Source organism: Pongo abelii, chromosome 8 (genome assembly GCF_028885655.2).
Source record: "Pongo abelii isolate AG06213 chromosome 8, NHGRI_mPonAbe1-v2.0_pri, whole genome shotgun sequence".
NCBI classification, from domain to species: domain Eukaryota; kingdom Metazoa; phylum Chordata; class Mammalia; order Primates; family Hominidae; genus Pongo; species Pongo abelii.
In genome coordinates this window covers 98,707,700-98,735,220 of record NC_071993.2, presented here as the reverse complement: position 1 = coordinate 98,735,220, position 27,521 = coordinate 98,707,700, and the positions used below count along the sequence as shown (strand labels likewise).

Here is a 27,521-nt window from a genome sequence, read left to right as displayed (position 1 = left end):
ATATTCTGCTTATACGACTTACTTAAAATCCCATGTATCAAACGACTAACTGCTTAAAATTTTTTGAGCAAAATATATCCTAACTACACTACAGGTTGGTGAATTCTTTTTTTCAAACTGGATCTTGAATTTAATAGGCCATTTTTCCTTCCTCTCTACAATCAGCTCATCATCTTTTTTATAACCTGCATATAACCTGCATCTGGTCCAGCACAACACTAACGTTTTTAGGCTTTTATATACTAGAGAAAACTAACATACTGAGCAATACAGTACAATCTTAGCAGTTCTTGAAAAATATGGAGAGATAAACAATTGACCAATGGAAAAAGGATATAGAAAATTTGAGGAAATGTTCTATTATGACTTAAAGACCAAAAATTTTGAGGCTAGCCTAATACCGGAAAGGAGAGGACAAGTCAAACTACTTTTATTCAGCATTTAGAAAAGAAAAACTTAGCACATTTTAAAGCACATACAGCATTATTTTCTATAAATACTTCTCCTCTCTCTCCATCTTAACAGTGAAATTTATTTGGCCAACCATTTTTTCTGTAAGGCGATAAAAGAAATCTGAGACTTCCTCTCATTTCCTATTACTCTTCCCTTAACTATCTCCACATCTAGCCACATTAGTAGGTCACCTTAAGTCCCTGAACTTGTTAGGCATATTTCCACTTGCAGGCATTTGTCTTTGTAATTCCCTCTATTTGGAAAGCATAACATTTTCTTAAACTATTTAAAACTATTGAAACTTTTCCTAGATATTCACAGGACTAGCACTCTCATGTCTTTCAGATTGTTACTCAAAAGTCACCTCTAGGAAGCCCTCCTAGACCATCATATCTAAAATTTCAAACTCTATACCCCAAAAATATTTCACATGTTCCTTCCCTGTTTTATCTTCTTTTCCTTAACTCTTAACATTAACATTATCTGTATTTTATATATATACACACATATACACACACACTATATTTTACTTATTTATTTCCCATCTTTCCCTCCAGACTATAACCTCCAAAGGCAGGAATTCTTCTCTCTTTTATTCACACATGTCCTCAGGGGCCTAGAACAATACCTGGCAAATAGAAGGTATTTAATAAATGTTTGTGAAATGAGTGACTCATGAACTCTGAAAAATAAAGCCTAATATTTCCAACATTCAAATCTTTGGCTAAAAGTGCTTGTATGAATAAAAACCAGTAGAAATACTTATTAGGTTACTATATGATCTTAATGAGCTGTTAACTTTTTAAAAATCTTGTCATTAACAAGCTGAATAAAAAGTTTGCAGTTAAGGATTTAACCTCAAGTATAAATCTCCACCAAGTATATGTTTATTATTTATCCCCCTTTGTGCCTAGCTTTTAAACACTAAACACTTTTTAGCTTTACGTGAATACATATAACAAAAAGTTCTGTCATTTGCAAATCCTATTTTCCGAGGCTTTTTATTAATTCAGCATTTATGCAAACATTTCCTGAGCACCACTAAAGATTCTTATTTAACAGATCTGAGTGGGACCCAAGAATATACATTTTTGGCCAGGTGTGATGGCTCAAGCCTGTAATCCCAACACTCTGGGAGGCCGAGGAAGGAGGACCACTTGAGCCAAGGAGTTAGAGACTAGCCTAGGCAACATAGGAAGACCCTATGTCTACAAAAAATTTAAAAATTAACCACGCATGGTGGTTCACACCTGCAGTCCCAGCTACTTGGGAGGCTGAGACAGGAGGATTGCTTGAGCCTGGGAGTTTGAGGCTGTAGTGAGCTACGATTGTGCCACTGCACTCCAGCCTGGGCGACAGAGACTGCATCACAAAAAAAACAAAACAAAACAAAAAAAAAAAACAGCATTTTTTTTTTTACAAGGTCCTCAAAGAGCACCTGAAGGAAATAGTTTTGAACCACCCTTTGAGAAATGCTGCTCCAAGCCATGCATAGATGATCACTTTTAGTAACTCATGAAGAAACAGAGGACAGTGACTTTACCCACAGAGTTCTTTTCTTCAACAGGACTACATAAACTAGCCTAGATTATCATTGGCTATTTAGCATAGCCCCAGCTTAAGGTACAGGTGAGGTAATATCGTGACAATACCTCCCACTTTACTAAGGGAGTATTCTTAACTTGTGGTCCTTAGACACCTCTCTGATTTCATTCTCTATCACTCTCCTGTGCACTCATCCCAGTATAGAAGGCCATACTGCCCTTCTATTTGTTTCTTGATCATTCCACGTTTAAGGCATTTAAACTTGTTTCTTCTGCCTGGAATGCTCTCCCCTTTGGAGACCCTCAGCCCTCATTCAAAACTGATAATTAGTAGGAAAAAAGTCTGCACATGTGGATTTTTCTGGGGAAGTTGTCTCAGTTCCTAGTAACAATGAATACTCTCTGACAATTGAGTAAGAGAATCCAAACAGTACTCCCCAGCTAAATATGTCAGCAGAATGTTTCTATAAATCAAGCAGACACAGATTAAAGCCACAGAGCCCTCTTGTTTTAAGTGAATAAGCAAAAAAAGATTACTACCTCTTCTCATTAGTTTCCACTGCATCCCTGGATCTCTGTTTTGCAAATAACTTGGCCATTCTTTTAGCTTTGTTCTTTTGTCTATTGCTCATTCCTGCTCGAAACTCTGAGTCAATCAATTCAGCTGCCTGAAGAGTCTAAAAGAATAAAAGAATGCTGAGTTGGAACTTTTGAAATTAAAATAAGTACCTGTAGTCTCAGCCTCAGAAGAAGACCAAGTCTATAAATTTCAGTATACATACATTGATCACATTCTTTTTTGACAGGCTCACACTCTTTTGTTGTATGACTGTACCATAATTTCAGTCTTTTCCTCCCTTTTCTCTATTATTCCAACTCCCAACAGATACACATATGCTTCTTAACTTTTTTTATGATACATTATGAGGCACAAATGTATGATCCTAACCCACAGAGAAGGCCTTGAAGAGGTAAGACTTCAAAATAAAAATAATATCACCAAAAAGTTATGAGAATAAATGTCAATAAAAGAAACTGATCATCACCCTCTGTGGAAAAAAATAAATAAATAAATTATAGCCTTAAGTGATTGGTCCAGCATGCTATAGTCCAACTTAGCTCATATGCCCCTTTTCTCTTAACTACTTACTGTCTACTCTTTTTGCTCTTTTCCATTCACAGAAGACACTATAAAGTCTGTGTGTTAGATTTTTAAGCTCAAGCCTAAAAATCCCTTCTGTGCCTAACCATAAGATTCAACTGAAATTTATACTTCCGCAACCAGTTAAGGTCACTGGTGTGGATGTTCTGCTGCAGTCTTGATCAAGAACCATGGGCACATATACAAGCAATGCAGCTGTAATGACCTATGGCAACAATGAACCTTAAGCAACTTCCCCCAAAGGTCCATGATATATAAACCTGGATTTTGCAAACCCCAAATTAGTGTTGCCTATCCCGCACCCAATTAATTTGATGTGTACAGCCCACTTTCTAATACACCTGTCCATTCATTTTCTTACACCATGTTCAATTACCCATACTGTGATCACATTATTGTATTTTTATTCTCATTTATTTTATTCTATTATCCTCTTTATCTTCTAGTTACATCTTACACTTTCCTTTCTACCCCATTTCCTCCTGTTCCTTTCAGGGTGTTGCTGTATTTTGGCCTCTTCATACTCTCTCTTTTTTCTCTCCTAGTACCTGCCTTTTTCCCCACCTTGTCTGCAGAAGTTATTCATCATCACTCACACCCTCAACCCTAAAAAATACACTTTACAAATTCTAATGGTTTAAAGTGCCATTTGTATAAAGGTAAACAGAACCATTCTCCACTGAAGCAAAGGAAATGACCAAGGGAATGACAAGACAGGAGATTCATAATTGCAAAGCAGGAATTTTTAATGCAGCCCATGGACCCCTAAAAGAATACCGGGGGTCAGGTAAAAGAGTACTGAACCGCTTGAGATGTAATATCTCATTATATGTGCATTTTTCTGAAGAGAGCCACAGCTTTTACTAGAGCTTCAAAAGAGTCTGTGGCATAAAAAAGTTAAGAAGCACAAATGTATCCACTGGGAACTGGAATAGAGGAAGAGGAAGAAAAGAGTGAAATTATGGTATAGCCACAAAACAAAACAGCATGAAGCTGTCCAAAAAGAATGCGGTCAATCTGAATATACTGACACATTAAGCTGTATGAAGCGGGAAAAGGTAAACATGGCTTAAAAGGAATATATATACACACACACACAAACACACACACACATACACATATATACACACACACACACACAAACACATACATGCACTTGGTACACAGAAGTTTCAGAAATGATGCACAAGTAACTTGAAAATGGTTGTCTATAGGGCATGGAAATGTCTGTGTCCTGTTGGCAAAAAACTTCCTTTTACTTCATATTATACATCCTTTTTTGGTTGTTTGCAAGTCTTATTTCTCACTTAAAAAAAAGAATAAATCATAACACTAAACACTTCTACTATCATATCTGACTATAATAGCCCTTACTATCTCTCACTCTCCCAAAAAATTACTTTTCCCTACATCAAAGAACATACCAAAAAAGAGCAATTGCAGCAATTACAATCTTTCAATACCAGTAGTTCCTAAAAGGTCTGCTACAACTTAACAGTCCAGTGTCTGGGAGGTAGGTTGAGCTTCTAACTCTATAGAATCTGTCATCAGAAATCCAGTTAGAAAAGATGCTAAATTATGGTGGCACTAAGCAGCAATGAACAGAGCTAAGTATAACATTTTCTTAAACTATAATTACATAAGCAAAATGAAGCAAACCCTTTGTATTATTACTTGCAATCAAATAACCAAACGTTTTACCTACAGGTTGTTTGTTAACAAAGGATGCTGAAGTTGGGGTATAATCCAAATCCTCATCATTGAAAAGTTCTTCAGTACTCATTCCAATTGCTTCTCCCATATTAAGGCCAAGTTTCTTCTGTAATAATTTTCGTTGGCGTGCTATCCTCTCTTTAGGATCCACTTCACCTTTCAACAGAAAAGAAATACATTTTCTCCAAATCAGTTAAGAAGTTTTCTAATACGTGCACATCAAACTCTATAAAAATAAAAAAATACACTATTAAAGCATCCCTTCTGCCAATAAAACCAACCATATTCATTCATGATCATCTCTGAACATCTCATAAACTCTGTTACCTAATCACATTGGAAAATAGCGTTCTAGTTAACAAAACATTCTGGGAGTTTTTACTGGGATTCCCGTGTTCCCCAACTGTTAATTAGTAAATATATATAAAATAATAAGATTCATTCCTGGGCCAGGTACAGTGGCTCACACCTGTAATCCCAGCACTTTGGGTGGCCGAGGTGGGAGGATCACTTGAGCCCAGGAGTTTGAGACCAGTCTGGACAACGTAGGGAGACCCCATCTCTATAAAAAATAATTAGCAGGGCATGATGGTGCACACCTGTAGTCCCAGCTACTCCAGGGGCTGAAGGCGAGAGGCTTGCTTCAGCCCAGGTCAAGGCTGCAGTGAGCTGTGATCAAAACACTGCAGTCTAGCCTGGGAAACAGAGTGAGACCCTGTTTCAAAAAAAAAAAAAAAAAAAAAAAAAAAAACATCTCTATGGAAATAAATCAATTTTATTTTATAGCTACACCTGTACCTCCTATGAAAGCTCTCACTGGGCTAAAAAAAATCTAGATTTTGTTCAACAGTAAAAGGCTCAACAAACAAATGCTTACTCCAAGTGTAGCCTTTATGTATTGAGCTGATATAGACCTAATATCCCAAATAATAAAGAGAATAAAAGTAGACAGGTTTTTAAATGTCTCAAGTAAAACCCTCAATCCTTCGGTGCAAAAGAGACAAAACAGAACATACCAAAGGGCATTTAAAAATAAAAATTTGCCCTTAAAAAAGCTAAGCTGTAAAAGACAGTTATACCTTATTGAAAAAAATTTGATATTTTAAAAACAATAACGATCTGCTTCTAATAATGGCTGAGTTAGTTCCTATCGGACTAACCCTCTGCACCTAACAAACTCTGGCCAAAACAGAAAAAACAAACTACCTTAAAGGCACCAGAGGGAAAAAAAAAAAAAGGCATTTACTTAGGGGAATTGTCAGTACTTAAAAAGATGGGAATAGCACTAAAAGCTAAAAGCTACAAAAGCTAAAAGCTACAAAAAACAAAAGTTTCCCCTTTTTGTAGCTTTTAGCTTGAAGACAGAGCCAGTCCATGAAATGTGCGGCAGTTAAAATTTGAAATAAAAACCTAGTCTTCTTTTTTCCCCCTCAACAAAGGACAAGGTCTCTCACTCTGATACCCACGCTGGAGTGCAGTAGGTACAATCATAGCTCACTGCAGCCTCAAACTCCTGGACTTAAGGAGTCCTCCTGCCTCAGCCTTCTGAGTAGCTAGGACTATAAGCATGTGGCTATTTTTTTTTTTAATTTTTAATTTTAGAGATGGAGTTTATTATGTTTGCCCAGGCTGGTTTTGAACTCCTGGCCTCAAGCAGTCCTCCTGCCTTGGCCTACCAAAGTGCTGGGATTACAAGTGTGAGCCACTGCACCTGGCCAAAACCCACAGTCTTTCTGGCTTGGCTTGAAGAACGAGAAGAGCGTTAGGGGCCATTACAATCCCAGGAAGTTAGAAAGAGAAAACCCCCAAAAAGACAGAGCCAGAGAGAAGAGGGCCAAAATTCTCTGTAAACTCAGGCCAAATCTCTGGTTGACCTCTGAACTATGCATGCCCAGAGCAGACTCCAAACAATGCAGCTAAAGCTAAAATCTAAAAAGCTAAAATTGAGATTTGAGCTATTGCCCAGAGCAAAGAAGAATGAGTTTGAAATTTTGAGTTCCACCAAAGTAAATGTCTGCTAAAACAAGCAAGCAAAAACAAGCAAAACAATCTTTGGAAGAATATAACAGAATCTAGTCTACACTGCATAACATTCATAATGTGCAGAATAACTGACAAAATTAAAAGCAAAGAAAAGAAAATGTAACCCATTTTCAAAAGAAAGACAATTAATGGAGACCAACTCTGAGATGTCTCAGATGTTAGAATTAAAAGGTTTTAGGGTTTCTGTTTGTTTTTTGAGACAAGCTCTTGCTCTGCTACTCAGGCTGGAGTGCAGTAGCATGATGACAGCTCACTGGAGCCTTGTCCTCCTAGACTCAAGCAATTCTCCCACCTCAGCCTCCTGAGTAGCTGGGACCACAGGCATGCACCACCACACCCAGCTAATTTTTTATTTTTTGTGGAGGTGGGGTCTCTCTAGACCGCCCAGGCTGGTCTCAAACTCCTGGGCTCAAGACATCTTCCCACTTCGGCCTCCCAAAGTGCTGGGATTACAGGCCTGAGTTACTGCACCCAGCCAGAATGCAAGATTCGTAAGCAACTAATATAACAACACTCAATGTAAAAGAAGATACTGTCACAATCAATGAAAGATAGGATACCTTGGTAGAGAATCAGAAACTATAAAAAAGAACCAAGCTGGGTACAGTGGCTCACATCTGTAATCCCAACAGTCTGGGAGGCCGAGGCAAGAGGATCGCTTCAGCCCAGGAGTCAAAACCAGCCTGGGCAACATGGCAAAATCCCATCTGTACAAAAAAGTTTAAAAATATATAGAATTGTATACTTTAAAAGGGTGAATTAAATAATGTGCAAAATATGCCAATATAACTTTTTTTTTTTTTTTTTAAATAAAAAAGAAGTTCTGGGGCAGGCATAGTGGCTCACACCTGTAATCCCAGCACTTTGGGAGGCCGAGGTGGGAGAATCGCTTGAGGCCAGGAATTTGGGACCAGCCTGGGTAACACAGCAAGACCCCCATCGCTACAGAAAAAAAATAATAATAAATTAGCCAGGGGTGGTGGCATGTGCCTGTGGTCCTAGCAAGATGGGAAGATTGCTTGAGCCCAGGAGTTCAAGGGTGCAGTGAGCTACGATTATATCACTTAACTCCAGCCTGGGCAACAGAGTGAGATCCTGTCTCTAAATAAATAAATAAATAAATAAATAAATAGTTCTAAAACTGAAAAATACAGTATCTGAAAAAAAAATTTCAAACCACTGGATAGACTTAACAGCTTAATGGAAGATAACAGGACAAAATGCAAGTGAACTTAAAGATAAAGCAATACTGTTCTCACTCATAGGTGCGAACTGAACAATGAGAACACTTGGACACAGGGCGAGGAACATCACACACCGGGGCCTGTCGTGGGGTGGGGGGATGGGGGAGGGATAGCATTAGGAGAAATACTTAATGTAAATGACGAGTTAATGGGTGCAGCAAACCAACACGGCATACGTATACATATGTGACAAACCTGCACGTTGTGCACATGTACCCTAGAACTTAAAGTATAATAATAAAAAAAAGATAAAGCAATACAAAGTACCCAACCTAAAGAACAAAGAGAAAAAAAGATATAAAGAAACAAAAGCCCAAATATGAAATTAAGAAAACAATTCTATTTATGATGCAACTTGTATTCTGTAAAGTATAAAACGAAAAAAATTAAAAACTAAATGAAAATGTTCATGCATCATAAGAGTAAATATTGTTAAAACACTAATATTTCCCAAATGTATGCACAGATGCAACAAAATTGCTATCAAAATTCCAGCTGGCTTTTTTTTTTATTTTTTGCAAACATTGACAGACTGGTCCTAAAATTCATATGGAAATGGAAGAGACTCAGAATAACCAAAACAATCTTGAAACACAGGAACAAAGTTGGAGGCTCATGCATCTTGATTTCAGAACTTACTACAATGCAACAATAATTAAGACAATGTGGTACTCACGTAAGAATAGACATCAATGGAATAGAATTAAGAGTCCTGAAATAAACCTATGTGTCAATGGTCAACTGATTTTTGACAAGGGTTCCAGAGCAATTCAATGAGAAAGAGAACAGTATTTTCTACAAATAGTGTTGAGACAACAGGATAGCCACATGCAAAAGAATGAAGTTGGACCCTTAACCTCAAAATATATACAAAAAATAACTCAAAATCAATAAAAGAATTAAAAACTAAAGCTATAAAACTCTCAGAAGAAAACAGAGGTAAATGAGCTTGAATTTGGCAAGTTTCTTACATATAATACCAAAAACTTGAGAAACAAACAAAACAATACAAAAAAATTAGACTTCATAAAAATTAAAAACTTTTATGCTTCTTACCACAGAGGAAATGAAAAGATAACCTATAGAGCAGTAGAAAATATGTGTAAATCAGGCTGGGGGTGATGGCTCATGCCTGTAATCCCAGCACTTTGGGAAGCCAAGGCCGGTGGATCACCTGAGGTCAGGAGTCCGAGACCAGCCTGGCCAAGACAGTGAAACCCCATCTCTACTAAAAATTAAAAAATTAGCTGGGTGTGGGGGCAGGCACCAGTAATCCCAGCTACTGCGGGAAGGAGCCAAGGCAGGAGAATCATTTGAACTCAGGAGGTGGAGGCTGCAGTGAGCAAAGATCACACCACTGCACTACAGCCTGGGTAATGGAGTGAGACTCTGTCTCAAAAAAAAAAAAAAAAAAAGAAAAAAGAAAGAAAAAAGGAAACGTGTAAATCACATATCTGGTAAGAAGCTTGTATTGAGAACATATACTCTTACAACTCATAATAAAAGGGCAAATAACCCAATGAAAAACATGCAAGTTATATGAATTGACATTTCTCTAAAGAAGGTATACAAGTGGCCAATATATGAAATGAAGTTCAACATGATTGGACATCAGGGAAACGCAAATCAAAATCACAATGAAATATCACTTCACACCATTAGTATGGCTATAATCAAAACATCAGATAATAAGTGTCAGGAAAAGATGTTGAGAAATTGAATGTAAAATAGCAGAGCCACTTTGGAAAACTCTGGCAGTTTCTCAAATGGTAAAATATAGTTACCATATGAGCCAGTAATTCCACTTCTAGGTATCTACCTGAGGGAAATTAAAGCATATGTCCAAACAAAAACTTGTATATGAATTTTTACAGCACTATTTTTCTTTTTTTTTTTTTTTTTTTTTAGATGGAGTTTCGCTCTTGTTGCCCAGGCTGAAGTGCAATGGCGCGATCTCGGGTCACCGCAACCTCTGCCTCGCGGGTTCAACCGATTCTCCTGCCTCAGCCTCCCAAGTAGCTGGGATTACAGGCATGCGTCACCACACCTGGCTAATTTTTGTATTTTTAGTAGAAGTGGGGTTTCTCCATGTTGGTCAGGCTGGTCTCAAACTCCTGACCTCAGGTGATCACCCGTCTCGGCCTCCCAGCAGTATTTTTCAAAACAGATAAAAGGTAGAAACAACCTAAATGTCCATCAACTAATGAAAGGCTTTTACAAATTGTGGTATTCATACAATGGAATATTATTTGGCCATAAAATGAAATACTACCACATCATATCCATTAGGATGGCAACTATCAAAAAACAGAAAATAACAAGAGTTGGCAAGGATGTAGAGAAATTGGAACCCTTGTGTACTGTTGGTAGAAATGTAAAATGATGCAGCTGTTAGGGAAAACTGAATGGCAGCTCCTCAAAAAATTAAAAATAGAATGACCATCTGATCCAACCATTTACTTCTGGGTATATACCCCAAAGAACTGAAAGCAGTAACTCAAACAGATATCTGTACATCCATGTTCACAGTAGCATTATTCACAACAGTCAAAATGTGGAATAAGCCTGTGTCCACTGATGGATGAATGGATAAACAAAATTTATATACATACAATGGCCTATTATTCGGCCTTAAAAAGAAAGGAAATTCTGTCCTATACTACAACACAGATGAACCTTGAGGACATCAAGTTAAGTGAAATAAGCCCATCACAAGAAGACAAACACTGTAGGATTCACTTACATGAGGCATCTAGAGTAGTCAAATTCATGGAGACAGAAAGAATGGTGGTTGCCAGGGGCTGGGGAAAGGGGGAAATGGGGATTTGACGTTTAATAGGTAGTTTCAGTTTTGCATGATGAAGACTTCTGGAGACTGGCTGCACAACAATGTGACTGTACTTAACATTACCTAAACTTAAGTTTTAAAAACAGTTAAGGATGGTAAATTTTTTGTTATATATATTTTACCACAATTTTAAAAACCTGATATATCCCTTAACAGTAATAAAATTTAGAAAAGAAAAAAAAGTACTGATATACGCTGTCATACAGATGAACCTTGAAAATATTCTCTTAGGTAAAAAAAAGCCACCACAAAAGACCACATATTGTATGATTCCATTTACCAGCCACATGCCATTTAATGATGAGTACATTCCGAGAAATGTGTCATTCAGTGATTTTGTGGTTGTGTCAGCATCACAGTGTACTTACACAAACCTAGATCATAAAGCCTACAACACAGCTACACTGTACAGTATAACCTGTTGCTCCTAGGCTACAAACCTGTATAGCATGTTACTAAATACTGTAGGCAACTGTAACACAATGGTAAATATTCATATATCTAAACATAGAAAAGGTACAGTAAAAATACAGTAATATAATTTTATGGGACCACAACTGTATATGCAGTCCTAGTCTGTTGCTGACTTAAATGCTGTTATGTGGTATGTGACCAAATATAAAATGTTGAGAATAAGCAAATCTAAAGAGACCAAAAGTAGACTCATGGTTGCTGGGAAGAGAAGGGAAGGAAGTAAGAGGATAAAAAGGTGATAGCTAAGGATATGGGGTTTCTTCTTAAAGTGACAAAAATGTTCTAAAATTGTGGTGATAGTTACACATACCTGTCAGTATACTAAAAACCACTGAATTGTATATGTTAAATGATGAATTGTATAATGTATAAATTATATCTCAATAAAGCTGCTTGAAAATTTTTTTAAAGATTGGTCTACTCAGGAGGGAAAAACACTAGGCATCCAAAAGACTGCTTGATCACAACCCCAATACACTTACACAGAGCCTAAAATTGGTCCTCTCATTCCAGGCGAAGTCTTATTGGGGGAAATAATCTACACAACCAGCTGCAAAGGAAACCCAGGCCAGTATGTATACTAATCATATATGGTGTCATTAATATATATGAGGGGACAAACACAGATCAACATTTAAAGAAAACCTAACTACAGGGTTTTAAACAAGCACTGTTCAGCAAGCTGTGACTTACTAGCACTAAAAAACTGAGTTCCCAAGAAACTGCAGTTCCCAATCCTGGTTACATATCAGAATCACCTATAGGACTTTCCTTTTTTGTTTTTTTTGGAGACGGAGTTTCACTCTTGTCACCCAGGCTGGAGTGCAATGGCCATGATCTCAGCTCACTGCAACCTCCGCCTCCTGGGTTCAAGCCATTCTCCTGTCTCAGCCTCCAGAGTAGCTGGGATTACAGGCACCCGCCTCCACACCCAGCTAATTTTCATATTTTTAGTAGAGACAGGGTTTCACCATGTTGGCCAGGCTGGTCTCGAACTCCCGATCTCAGGTGAACTGCCCGTCTCGTCCTCCCAAAGTGCTGGGATTACAGGTGTGAGCCACCACACTGAGCCGGGCTTTTCTTTGAAATACAATTACCTAGACTTCTTCATAGATCTATGAAATCAGAATACGGCAAAACCAAAACATATATAATTTTGATCTCTGACAGTGTCCATGAGTACACTAGTAAAGTTAGTAAACTTACTATTTAGTGATATAAATGAAAAGTTTTTGAAGAGTTTTACCTCCATTATTAGAAAAACTATGCTTTTCCAAAACTTAAGGAAATTATCCTCTTCTCTGCAAAAATAACTAGATCTTTTAATAGAAACCATACTAAACAAGATGAAATGATTTGACATTTTTATGATAAAAAAGTGAATATATTAATAAGCCTCTAAATGACGATTAATTAGCAATAGAGTGTTATTCTGTTTTGTTTTTTACTCAAAAAGGCAACTTATTTACTTACAAAAATCCATTTAAAACATCAAGGTTTTTTCCCTCCAAGCCATTATCTTGAATGGCCAAAACAGTAATTTTATATTCAGATAGATTCTGTAAGTTTAAAAATATTAAGACAATACCTATTCAGGTCTTTTTTTCTTCTTATTTTGAGACGGACTCTACCTCTGTTGCCCAGGCTGGAGTGCAGTGGCATGTTCTCGGCTCACTGCAACCTCCGCCTCCCAAGTTCAAGCAATTCTCCTGTCTCAGCCTCACGGGTAGCTGGCATTACAGGTGCTCGCCACCACGCCCGGCTAATTTTTGTATTTTTAGTAGAGACAGGGTTTCGCCATGTTGGCTAGGCTGCTCTCGAACTCCTGACCTCAGGTGATCCACCCACCTCGGCCTCTCAAAGTGCTGGGATTACAGGCGTGAATACCTATCCAAGTCTTATTTTTCACTCTTAGTTTTTGCTTTGGACAGCAGCATGAGTAAACCCAATAATATCAGAAATATGTGATAAAAACAAAACAATCAATCTCTCAAATTTCCAGAACTGTGAAAACATTACCACAATCTGTACTAATCCTGATTTTATAATATATTAAACTGGGGCTCTTGGGGAACACTTTATAATTTCTATACTACAAATAAAATTGTCGCTGAAATATTAATATATATCAACTAATGATGCACATATCCACTTAAAGGAGGAAAAATACTCATACTGTAGCTTTAAACCAAATACTGCTGGGTTACCTTCCCCATTCATAGCATCCCCCGCCACCTGCAAACTTCAGTTAATTTACATTTCATGACATGTTAGTTTAGTGTGACTAATGAACAGCATACCAAGTGACAAATTAGTTTGAAAAAACAAATTTTAGACTTTCTTCTCAGAACCACTACAGACCTGATTTTTCATCTTGGACTTCAAATTCGGCACCAGCAGATCCCAGGAGTGATGCACCATGTTGTAACAATCTACATATATCAAATCTGTCAAAATTCAATCGCTCTGTAGTAGGTGAATCTTCCACAGAACTTTCAGAAGTAGGTTCTACATGAGGTTTAAAAATATTAATTTGACCATATAGCGAAAGTGTAGAATGAAAGAAAATAGCATATCATTACTTGGGTTGCATGGGTTACACACACACACACACACACACACACACACTTTTTTTTTAAGAAGTGAGGTCTTGCTCTGTTGCCCAGGCCGGAATGTAGTGGCATAATCACAGCTCACTGTATCCTCAAACTCCTGGGATCAAGGACTTCTTCTGCCTCAGCCTCCAGAGTAGCTAGGACTACAGGTGCACACAACCACGCCTAGCTAAGTGTTTTTTATTTATTTTTGTAGAGACAAGGGTCTCACCATCTTGCCCCAGGCTGGTCTCAAACTCTGGGGCTCAAGCAATCCCCTCCTGCCTCAACTTCCCAAAGTGCTGGAACTTACAGGCGTGAGCCACTGTACCTGGATAGTAATATTTTGAGAAAAGTAAAAGTGGAGGAAGTAGAAAAGCTACTGTGGGTTTATGATCAGTTCTTAGTTATCTGTGAGTAAGTTGGTGATTCCTTTTCCACAGACCATCAGATGTTAGTGAGTATACGTGTAACTGTGTCCAACCACAAAAGCAAAATGTTATTTATATAAAGAAATTGCATTCCCATGTTAAAATGTATAGGTTAAATATCATGCTGTCTCTACTTACTGTTAGAGTTTAAAAATACCAAGGTAACAGCATGAGTATATTATAGTGCTCAGTTAGAAGACAAAAATATTCACAGAATGTATTCATGAATAAGGCTAATAAGAATCACCCCTCCCCATACCTGAGGAACAGGCTGAGCCACAAAGCAACTATGCATTCAACAGGACTCAGTTCCCATACTCTGGGCAAATAAGAATCTCCTGGTAACTTGCTAAAATCATATATCCATGTGAGGTCTAAAAACATCTATAAAATGTTCTGTATTCCTTCCTCAAAAAGCTATAAGTTATAAATGTTAAAATATAATTACTTACTGACTTAATAGTTTGTTTAGCTGGCATCTGCATGAAATTCATCTGTAAACTAAAGTATAACTGCTTAACTTAAAAGGAATTTCTATGAGTATTTTAAGTTTTCTAGTGATGATAAGCAAATTCATTTAGTAAAAATTTTAAAGCTAGTTAAAAATTTAATGCTAGTTTTTTAAAAAAATTAAGTCTTTTAAGAATGGAACTAAGTTGTACCATCTTTACATACCAAACTAAGTGGGGATAACAAGCCGAAAAGGAAAAGGCTCTTTTCTAAAACAAGTTATAACTTCTCTAGTCACACATTTCATTTAATGAGAGAAGACAAACTAATAAAATAACTCAAAATAGCAGGTATCAGCAAATATAAAGCAACAGTTTTAGGCAAGCTAAGACTTATGATAAAAGTGATGTTATTAAAGGGAGTTGAGGCCGGGCACAGTGGCTCATGCCTCTAATCCCAGCACTTTGAGAGGCTGAGGTGGGCCTCAGCTTGAGGCTAAATCATGCTCGAGGCCAGGAACTCAAACCCTGCCCCCCCCGAGCCTGGCCAACAAAGCAAAACCCAATCTCTACTAAAAATACAAAATTAGCTGGGCATGGTGGTGCACACCTGTAATCCCAGCTACTTGGGAGGCTGAGGCACGAGAATCACTTGAACCCAGAAGGCAGAAGCTGCAGTGAGCCAAGACTGCACCACTGCACTCCAGCCTGGGTGACACGGTGAGACTCTGTCTCGAAAAAATAAAATAAAATAAAATGTCAGTTGAAAACTAATCTAGTTGTACCATTAAATTTTGATTTAATTAAAATATGCAACTTTCCAGCTTTTCAAAAGCATGTAATTTGTTTTTAAATGTCATTACAGGCAATCAGAACACATTTTTTCCCACTACAAAAAATCCAAAAAAGGGCACACAAAAAACAAGACGTAACCTTCCAAATATCCATATATAATTGTGCTTAAATGTAGAAAATAACTACCCTATACTATTCTCCCGGCAACAAGAAAAAAAGACTTTCAAATATTAACATTGTACTGATTTAACTTCTTTTTTTAGAATGTCAATTACTTGAAGGAAAGTAATAACCCTTGTAAATCAAGCATACTGTAGAATTTGTAATTTAAAATGTATACAAAAACATTTTCTATATCCAGTAGTTTTTTTTTTTTAATGTGGTGAAAAATCACCTTATTCAGTATCATTTCCTGACAAAGCTGTACCTAAAAGCGTGGAAATTAAGACTTTAAAATTGAAATTATTAAAATACAAAATGCATATTATAATTAATTCTACAGTTAGGTTTTTACTTAAAACTACTTTCTCCACTTAAAAGCACCTTGTCTGGTTCTCGGCACTGGATTCCACTCAGGTACATTTTTCACTATAGCTTCAACAGCTTGTCCTGCTGCAATCCGGGTATCCCAATTTGTACTCCTTAAATATATCAACACCTTAAAAATTACAAAATAAAAGTTACGTATACAAAAATATTGTTTGCACAAGGTAGCCAGTGCAGAGAAATACAAATTTACTTGTTATTAATGTATAATTTGGCAGCTATCCAAATACATATAAAACACCTTAGAATTATTAAATTCATTTACAAGATTCGATCATTCAGAGAAAAATCAATACCACCTTAAAAAGGGGATTTAAGAAACCTGTGGCCAGGCACAGTAGCTCACACCTATAATCCCAGCACTTTGGGAGGCTGAGGTGGGCAGATCACCTGAGGTCAGGAGTTCAAGACCAGCTTGGCCAACATGGTGAAACTCCATCTCTATAAAAAATACAAAATTAGCCAGACATGGTGGCACGTGCCTGTCATCCCAGCTACTTGGGAGGCTGAGACAGAAGAATCACTTGAACCCGGGAGGCAGAGGTCGCAGTGAGCCGAGATGGCACCACTGCACTCCAACCTGGGCAACGAGAGCAAAACTCTGTCTCAAAAAGAAAAGAAACTTGTAATAAAAGAATGTTTAAGTGCATTTTTAAAAAACAGCCATTTAACATACTAAAAAGCAAAGTACATATTATTCATTAAGTCCCACTACTTAATACAAAGAATTGAAAGTTATAAAAACTCAAGTTCAGTATGGTTGTAAGATATAAGATCAATACACAAAATCAATTGTATTTCCACACATTAAACAATCTGAAAATGAAATTAAGAAAACCATGCCATTTACAGTAGCATCAGAATGTAGAAAATACTTAAGAATAAATTTTATCAGAAGCAGTGTATGACTTGTACAATGAAAGCTACAAAACACTAAAAATACTGTTGAAGAAATTAAAGATCTAAATAGACACCTTGTGTTCATGGATTCAAAGACAAGATTGTTACAACAGTAAAAACTCTAAATTAATCAAGAGATTCAACACAATTCCTATCAAAATCCCAGCTTTTTTTTTCTTTTTTTTTTGCAGAAATGGACAAGCTGAACCTAAAATGTATATGCAAATGCAAGGGACTCAGAATTACCAAAGCAATCGCGAAAAAAAAAATTTTAGTAGACTCACACTTTTTTTATTTTTATTTTTCAGAGACGGGGTCTCTGTGGTACCCAGACTGAAATGCAGTGTCTTAGTCACAGGTGCAATCGTAGCACACTGCAGCCTCAAACTCCTGGCCTCAAGCAATTCTCCTGTCTCAGTCTCTTGAGTAGCTGTGCCTATGGGCATGTACCACCATACTTGGCAACATACACTTCTTGACTTCAAAACTTTCTACAAAGCAACAGTAATCAAGACAGTATGGTACTGGCAAAATCATAGACATACGAATCAGTGGAACAGAATTAAGAGTTCATAAATAACCTGTGTCTATGGTCAACTGATTTTCAACAAAGGTGTTGAGACAATTCAATGGAGAAATAATAGTCTTTTCAACAAACGGTGGTGGGATAACTGGAAAGCCACATGTAAAAGAATGATGTCGAACACCCAGCTCATAACATATACAAAAATTACCTAAAAAACTGACCACAGAACCCAAAAGTAAGAGCTCAAACTATAAAACTATTAGAGGAGAACTTAGGGGTAAATCTTTGTCACCTTGGATTAGGCAATGGTTTCTTAGATATGACACCAAAAGCAGAAGTGATGTTCAAGAAAGTAAAAAGACAGCTCACAGAAGAGTATATCTCCAAATCAAATACCTATTTCCTAATCATATACCTTTGTATAGTTTGGATACCTTGTATATGAAGAACTATACTATAAGAAGAACTTTTCGTAACTCATAATAAAACGACGAAGAACCCAATTTTAAAATGGGCAAGGGATCTGAGTAGACATTTCTCCAAAGAAGATATACAAATGTATTGCTTCTCTGCTTTTTGGCTAAGATCAAGTGAAGACATACAAATGAATAATACATACAATGCATGATATCATTAGTCATCAGGGAAATGCAAATCAAATCCCTTCATATCCAGTACGATGGCTATAATCAAAAAGTCAGTTAAGAAGTATTGACAAGGATGTGGAGAAATCTAAGTTCTCATACACTACTGTTGAAAACGTAAATAATGGGACCATTTTGGAAAATAGTTTGGCAGTTCCTCATAAAGTTACCATATGGTATAGTAATTCTACCCTCAGGTATATATATACTCTAGAGAATGGAAAAAAACCTCCAAAATTTTGTACACAAATTTTCATAGCAGCATTTTTCATAAAAAAGTGAAAACCACCCAAATATTCATCAACCAAAAAATCAGTAAGATGCACACATGTATATCCACAAAATGGAATATTATTTGGCAATAAAAATGAATATACATGCTACAATATAAAAACATTATTTTGAGCAAAAGAAATCAATCACAATAGATTACAATTCATTTTATATAAAATGTTCAGGATAGTCAAATCTTCCTATAAAGTTAGTTTAGTGGTTGTCGAGGATCTGGGCATGAGTAAAGGAGTATTGAAGAGTGACTGCTAGTAGGTAAGAGGTTTCTTTTTGTGATAAAATGTTTTAAAATTAGAGTACGGTGATGGCTGCTGTACACAACGTTAATATACTAAATACCACTAAATTGAAACTCATGGTATGTAAATTATATTTTAATAAAGCTGTTTAAGAAACAAAACCGGCCAGGCGCAGTGGCTCACGCCTGCAATCCCAGCACTTTGGGAGGCCGAGGTGGGAGGATCACGAGGTCCAGAGATCAAGACCATCCTGGCCAACATGGTGAAACCCCGTCTCTACTAAAAATACAAAAATTAGCTGGGCATGGTGGTGCACGCCTGTAGTCTCAGCTACTCGGGACGCTAAGGCAAGAGAATCGCCTGAACCCAGGAGGCAGAGGTTGCAGTGAGCCGAGATCGCGTCACTGCACTCCAGCCTGAGACTCCGTCTCAAAAAAAAAAAAAAAGAAACAAAACCAACGGGCAACAGGAAAACACTGACAGCTGAGGAAAAAGGAAAGATGGTGAGACAGTGCTAAAGGCAAACTTTGCCTCTTTGGGAATGATTTGATGGTAGCCAATATGCTGAGGTCTGAGTGAAGAAGACCAGAACTCACTGGGAAGGCTGGAAAACTTTTCTCAGTTCAGCACAGATGGGGCCTGTTCATTGTTTCACAGTTTCAGCTCATTCAGTCCTCCATTTCTTCCCTTGGGCTGAGGAGAAGAAAGGTGTTGCCTCTCTCTGTCTCCACCTTACACACGAATACTGCCTAATATGCATCCTTCTTCATTCTAAGAACGTGGAGCCTGTAGGTATCAAATCACTGTCTCTCCGTCTACATCCTAGTTAGAAAGTTCTGATAATATCTAAGTGGGAATTATGTTGGAAAGAGAGTCACTGTTAGTCCTTGTGGTAGCAACCACACAGTACAGATGTGTGTATGTTGAGAAAGGGCTTAGAACTCCCACTCATACTCAACAGAGATGGGCAGATGAGAATGAAAAAAGGGGGTCAAACTGAAAAGAGAGAGAGATCCTGAGGCTCCCTATATCCGGGCAATCATATTGCTCCCCTACCCTATCCTGTATCTACCTCCCCAACTCCCCTCCTCCTACACAAAGCACTCCTGCTTTACTCTGCACATCAGGAAATTAAATGTGTATAATTTGCCACTTATTACCATACAGGTACACTTCAATAAGCATACAGAGTTCAGTAAAAATACAGCAGTTGCTTAAGGGAAGAAAATGGACTAGGATTATGAAAACACTGATCCACCAAAGCAGAAAGCCTCCATTTTCAAACAGCTGATAACTAAGAATGTAACAAGACTCCAGCTTCTCATGTATTTCAATCATTGCCCATGAGTACTCATCCATTTGAAGACTACCAACTATGATATAATTATTAGTCATTAAGAACAAGTTAGACTACTAACAAACCAGATAAACAACTTAGTTTATTACCAAACTGGAACAGATTCAAATTTGTGCCACAGGCAAAAGGATCTATACTCAAATCCCTTAAACTACTAAACTTGATTAAAAAAAAGAAAAAAAGTTTAAGTCTTGTGACCAGAAAAAAAAAAAAATAGCAAAAATGTTTAAAAATTAAGATGATGTTTACCTTTATTTTTGTGTTCCTATCCATGAATAAGTCTCTACAATTGTTATTATGCTAAAAGAAAAAAAAAGTTCTTACTTTAGACAGGAGATTATTTAGTTCATGGGGATGAAGCTTCACCACTTCTCCAAGTTGCTGTGCAGCAGCTTTTCTTGTAACAGGAGTAGTGCCAGTATCCAGTAAAATAAAAAGGCGATCGAGCCTGAAATAACAAAAATACAATGGTTATTCTGAAATGTTTTTCCTCATATATACAAGTTTGACTCAATAAATGTACTGAGCAGATGCTATGAATGAAGACCTACGCTAACATAAATGAGCCCCAGAAGGACATTATGGTGAAATAAGCCAGACACAGAAAGATAAATGCTGCATATTCTCACTCATAAATGGAAGCTAAAAAGTCGATCTCATAGAAGTCAAGAGTGGAATAAGTGGTTACTAGCAGCTGGGAAGGGTAGGAAAGGCAAGAGGGATGGGGGAGGCTGGTTAACCTTCTATCTACAGCTAAATAGAAGAAACAAGTTCTAGTGTTCTGTGGCACTGCAGAGTGACTAAATAACAATTTACTGTATATTTTCAAATAGCCAGAAGAGAGGCATTTTGAATGTTCCCAACACAAAGAAATGATAAATGTTTAAGGTGAATAATATGCTAATATGATCATTACATTGTATATGTGTATGAAAATATCACACTGTACCCCCATAATAATGTACAATTATCTGTCAATTAAAATAATACTTTTTCTAAAATCGCAAAAATAAAAATAAAAGTGACCTATGCTAGGACTACAAGAGATGCCTAATCTCTACTCCTAAGGAACTTGCTACTGGGGTTGAGGGGAGCAGGTAAGTCAAGTACAATAAGATACATGGCAGAAAAAAAAGTACAAAGTGCTTTGAGGATTATGAAAGAAAGGAGCAAATACTATATCCCCAACTATGTAATACTGAAAAGGCTTCATAAAATAAATGGTGTATGAGATGGATCTTAGTGGTAGAAAAGAATTTTAACACTGGTGGAGATTAGGTGGTGAAAGGGAAAGGGGAAGAAATACCTGGAAGAAGGAAAACAAGAACACAACAATAAGAGAAGGGAGAGTATATTTAGGGAAATGAATAACAGTTTGGTTGTAATTCAGGGTACACTTAAGAGAAGAGGGGGAGATACAGCTACAGAAGTAGCTGGAACCCTACTGTGGAGACCTTTTAATGAACTTGCAACCATGAAGGTCTTGGGTCAAGAAACTAATGGAACTGAAACTATGCTTTAGGAAGATTAATCTGGCAGCAGTGTGATACATGAAGTAAAATGGGAGGAAACTCAGCTGGGCGTGGTCATGTCTGTAATCCCAGCACTTTGGGAGGTGGAGGTGGGAGGATCACTTGAGGTCAGGAGTTCGAGACCAGCCTGGCCGTCATGGTTAAACCCCATCTCTACTAAAAATACAAAAATCAGCCAGGTGTAGTGGCATCCACCTGTAGTCCCAGCTACTAGGGAGGCTGAGGCAGGAGAACTGCTTCTGAACCCGGGAGGCAGAGATTGTAATGAGCTGAGATCGTACCACTGCACTCCAGCTTGGGTGACAGAGTGAGACTGTGTCTGAAAAAAAAAAAAAATTAAATCAAAATAGATTAAAGTCTTAAATCTAAGACCTCAAACTATGAAGCTAGTCATACAAAGAGAGTAATACAACATAGTTAATTTCTAATGACATTCTAAAATTAATTTACTTTACACATAAACTATGCACAGACATATCCAATCTTCTGACACCGTATTTCTCCTTTCTCATTCAAGGCTATCTAAACACTTGCCTTTACCCATTCATTCACTGGCTTTTGCTATAGGATTGGTGAATGGTCAATCAGACAGATAGTAGGACCAAGAAAGGGGAAAAAATGGTTTCTTGACCTACTTTTGTCTTGATACCATCCCCCTTCTATCCTCATTCAATTATCCTTTCTCCAATATCTCAAATCAGTGTTACTAATCCATTCCCTTCTTCCAATATGCAGAGCTCTCTCTACTGAGAAAATAAACTGCTTGATCTCCATTCTCCAGAACACTTTAACTGCCAAGCATCTTGAACAAGTGTTTAAAATATTATTTCCTCATCATACACAATTTAATCCATATAAATCAAGGTTCCATCTTTCTATACCAAAATACCACACCTGAAGGTCACCAATGAACTCTTAGGCTCCAAATCCAATAGTTTTTTACAAGGCCAATTTTTCTTGACTCTTCTTTGACAGCTGCGACCAGCAAGTATCCCATTCTTACAATACTTTCCTTCCTAAGTTGCACATTATATTACCCTGTTCTCCAAACTCTTCTTTCCTTAGTTCTCCTATTCTTAATACTCTTAATATGAATATCAGGAGAATACTCATATTCAATCCTTGGCTGCTCAACTCTCATCAGTTTCTCCCTGAGGAAACTGTATACTGTTATTTGTTTAAATTATATCCAGAACAAATATTCCCCACATCCAGGCCATCTGAGTGCCAATTTCACACTCCCAACTGCCTTGTCATCCTGTTGCCAGATTAACTTCCTAAAACGCCCCCTGAATAAATCACTACCTTACTCTAAAACTTTCAATGGCTCACACTTACCTACCAGAAAGTAATCCAAAACAAAAAGTATCTCCCAAATGTGGGTATTTTTGGTTTCCACGATTTTGCCTATACTGTTTCCTCCACTCAGAATGTCTCTCACACCCCTTCAAGCTAGGGTTACAGTGGCTCACCCCTCCTTGAGGGGGTGGTTTCCTGGCCAGTTTCTGCCAGATCCCCAGAATGGTCACTGGTTGGGGTTGCAGTGGGTACATACTCTGCCTTACTGCAACAGCAGGCAGCTGTGCAGATATAATGGCCCCAGGTGTGAGACTGGGAACTGTTGGTGGGAGGCACAGCTGAGAATATGGGTATATCACCTGGAATTTAACCAGATACACCATTAGAGGTGATCTTCAGGTGTGCCTGAGCTTGCTTCTCTAACAAGAGAATAAAATGTGCTACAGCAAACAAATAAAGTATTTTTTCTCTTCGTTCAACTTTTCAGCTAGCTCCCATCCATCAAGATTCAGCTGAAGTTCTTCACCTTCTTGAAACCATTTCAAACTACTATGCAACAGAGATTACTTCCTTTTCTGAAACCCACATGAATTCTCATCTTTAACAGCTACTTAAGTATTTATTATTTTTTTTGTGGCATCTCTCACATTAATTTGCCACATGAGGTCTAATTTTCCTCATTAGGCTTCATCTCCTTCAATCATTCTTTTTGTCTCGCACAACACTTTGCACAGTATTCAAATATTTGTTATGTAGTTGACATTTACTGTAACTAAAACTATACTTAAGGAAAAGTTCAAGTTTCTTGGGGACAAGTTTAAGAACCAACTTTAAGGAAACAAAAAGTATTTTATATTACCTTTTTTTTCCTGCTTCCTTTGAGAAACATCCTTAATCTGTGACAGCAGTTTTACATAAAAAACTAGTTGGTAATGTAATGTTACAGTAAGTGAAAAGATCAGCACAGCAGTACTTCAGCATTCTGAACGAGGCAGTTAAGCTTGTCCCAAATAGCAAGCTGAAAAATGCCATGCAATAGGCACTGTATTCCTTCAATAATTTCCATTCTTCCTAAACTTTCCTTTGGTCCTCTGCTACCCAGCTTCACTTAGAACTCCTGCCCAAAGACCTTAGACTCCTCTTAACCTAATTGCTGATCCTGTCCCACAGCCACACAGTTCCTCTTGCCTCTCCTTTTTGCAGATCCTTTTATCCCAATGCCATGTCAGGTCACCTCTGCTCTCCCACCAGCCAAATGCCCTGAGGGTAGCAGATCAGCTCATTCTCTCATCCATTCCAAGCCTGTTTATCCTCACTTCTTCCACTTTGGATGGTAACCAAAATTGCCTCCCTGAATAGAGGAATGGAGACACAAGAATGCTTCTTTGATTCTCTTGACTTAAAGCCACTTTCGCAGTTCTCCATTCCTCTCTCCAGGACAGCAGATTGGACACCACATAAAAGGAAGAACAAAGAGATGAGCAGACAAAGATCTGACAAGAGGGCAGTCTGACCTGTTATCTCAGGATAGCCAGCTATGAGGCAAACAGGGTAAGTAAGCATCAGGGCCAGGCCACAATGGAAAAGGCTGGTACAGTGAACTGGTGGGGAAGAGGAAAAGAACGTGAGACAGAGTCAGTATTATGTTGGAGGGTAGACAGGGCCCTTGGTGAGGGAGAGGTCTGAAGGAAGCTAGATGGTCAGAAGAGAAGGGAAAGTTAAAAGGAGGGCTGACTGAGGGAACACAGTACTTACTCCCATACTACTTTTAGCTAAAACTTCTGTTGCACACAGCTAGCAGGAAAAAGTAACATTCTTCATTCTCTGAAGGATAGACAGACAGATGGAGGAGACACAGGTAACAGATGTCAAGTTGCATGGAAGGTATCAAAGACTATAGAAGATAAGTAAAACATAAGAAAATTATATTTTGTAATATCCACTGGTTATAAATTTATTGAGAGTAAGAAATCTGGCCCATTTTCAATCTGGATGTCAATTCCGAGAAATAGCTAAACAAGATATGATTCATGTAACCTGTGATTTCAGGCAACTGTTCTAAAGACTGCCTAGAAAAAGGAAAGAGTACATAGAAGTTAGTAGAGGTTATGCTAGCAGTTGCAATCTAACCCCTCTCCTCTCCAAATGTTTGCATTATGTTAATTCATAACAGTAAAGCCATAAAAATAAACAGAAAGAAATGTCATGCATTTTAAACAATAAAACATGTCCTAGATTACTACGTCATAGTTAATAAACAAATACATGCTGTATTTCCACTCTAAAACATCTCGGGAGGGGAGGGGCAAAAAGCCTCACTGATATTTTCGAAATAAATTTAACCTCTCTGATAAATTAGGGAAGGTCAAATGACAGAATACCTCACAAAGACAGCTTTGTGGCCTTAACTAAAAAAGCATGATCAGTCAAGAGTATCCATTTAGTTATACATTTTTTACACGTGGCAAAAGTACAGTAAAATTTTAAATATAGATGATTTGAATGTTTACTTTTCTGTGTTACTCACGAAATAAGGAAAGATAATGACCATTACTTAGTATAGTGTACAGTGTGTACTTAATACGTGGAACTTAGTACAGTGCACATATTATCATTAAGGTCAAAAGAAACAACTTCCAACAAATTCTCTAGATTAGTGTTTTTAAACATATACTTTCTAGGTCATGTTGTGGGTAATTTGAAACTATGTTAATGTTATGTTGTTTAAAACATAAAGATATCACACAGAACACTAAGAATCAATATGAAGGTGTGAAACCATACCAAAGCCAGGTGTAAGGGCAGGTGCATGCTAGATAAGTTACCCCACTCTACCCTAGACCATAAACTCCATGAGAATGGAGAGTACACTTTTTTTCTCTGCTATACCTCTAGCACCTATAACATAGAAAGCACTCAGTAAATATTGGTTAAATGAAGAATGGTGAAAACGTACAACCAAGCTATGCTATTTCCTTCAAGACATTTTTTTCTACCCTCCATCCCTGATCGAACAACCTATAGCCTCTTGCATGACTTTATCTTAATGACAAAACATAGTACATACTAATCTAGGTTCTTTAGCAGAAGTATGGGTGGTTTTAAAACTTCACATTAATACATATTATGTATTAATATGTAAACTTCATAATACATTTTAAAGTTTAGTTTCAAATGGTTAGAACAGTCTATTTTTATGTGTGTGTCGCAATTAAAAAATTTTTTAAATAATAATTCAAACAAGTACCTTGAGAAATATGCCAAAGAAATAAGGAGGAATTTACCATTGGGATTGAAATGGAAAAGCTTTGATAATGCCTCTTCTACTTTTTCTAGTTTATCTCTAAATTTTTAAAGTATGAGATATTTGATGAATTATAATTTACAATAGTTCCTTCTGTCATCTTATAATGGATTGAAATTAACAATAAGGGCCAGGTGAGGTGGCTCATGCTTGTAATCCAGCATTTGGGAGGCCAATGTGGGAGGAATGCTTGAGGCAGGAGTTTAAGACCACCCTGGCCAACACAGAGTGACCCCATCTCTATTTAAAAAAAATTATTAAAAATAAATTAACAGGGAGAAATAGGCCTAGAAAACCTGTGTTGTCCTTTATTGGTAATTAAGGTAGTTTTTTCTACATTAACATTTTCCTGTCCAGGATCCACTGAACGTCCCCTACATCAAGAAATTTTCTTTTATTTGACAGAATAGGCCTGTTGAAACAATGTTGCTCTGAAGTATCAACAGCGCAAAGAGAAAAGTAACAAAATTGAGCAAAGGTCTGCTCATATGTAGCAATTTGTTTCTTCCACAAGAGGATGTGTTTTTGTTTTTTCTGAACCCTTTCTGAACACTGTAACATTTTCAAATGCAAAGATATGTGAGAAATCTAAGGTATGGCTTTTAAAACAGTCATATCATAAGTACTGTCTAGACATTTTAGACATGACCTTTACAGCACAGATCGCTGAGGGAAAACTATATATTTTTGAAACTTTCTCTAGCTGATTAAGGAAAAACTATGTTCCTATTAACTAGCCATTGTACAATGATCAGTTCCACTAATTGTGGCATAAACAGGCAAAGGTAGCAAAAACAAGCTGTTTAAAAAATTGTATTAAGTCATGGTTCCCAACACAGCTACAGATTCCCCTCCAATGAATAAACCTAAACCAGGCGCAGTGGCTCACACCTGTAATCCCAGCACTTTAGGGGCAAAGCCACGTGGATCACTGGAGCCCAGGAGTTTGCAACCAGCCTGGGCAACATGATGAAACCCCACTTCTACAAAATATACAAAAAAAATTAGCCAGGCATGGTGGTATGCATCTGTGGTCCTAGCAACTGGGGAGGCTGAGGTGGGAGGGTCACTTGAGCCCATGATTGTGCCACTGCACTCCAGCTTTCCAGCCTGGAGGACAGAGTGAGACCCTG

At 37.5% G+C, this 27,521-nt stretch overlaps 1 protein-coding gene across 3 annotated transcripts in view; it reads right to left on the bottom strand.

The window, feature by feature from the left end:
• Window positions 1-27,521, bottom strand: part of BTAF1 (B-TFIID TATA-box binding protein associated factor 1) — a 107,005-nt gene that overhangs the window by 74,351 nt on the left and 5,133 nt on the right. Inside the window, exons 2-6 of one of the 3 annotated variants that reach the window (XM_002820973.6) lie at window positions 20,578-20,701; window positions 16,294-16,408; window positions 13,843-13,989; window positions 4,865-5,028; window positions 2,538-2,674 (exon numbers count right to left, since the gene is read on the bottom strand). In XM_002820973.6, the coding sequence (XP_002821019.1) occupies window positions 2,538-2,674; window positions 4,865-5,028; window positions 13,843-13,989; window positions 16,294-16,408; window positions 20,578-20,701 (687 nt within the window). Of the gene's footprint in view, window positions 1-2,537; window positions 2,675-4,864; window positions 5,029-10,902; window positions 11,086-13,842; window positions 13,990-16,293; window positions 16,409-20,577; window positions 20,702-27,521 lie in introns of those variants that run through there. The other 2 variants (XM_054522622.2, XM_063727661.1) reach the window with 2 other exon arrangements.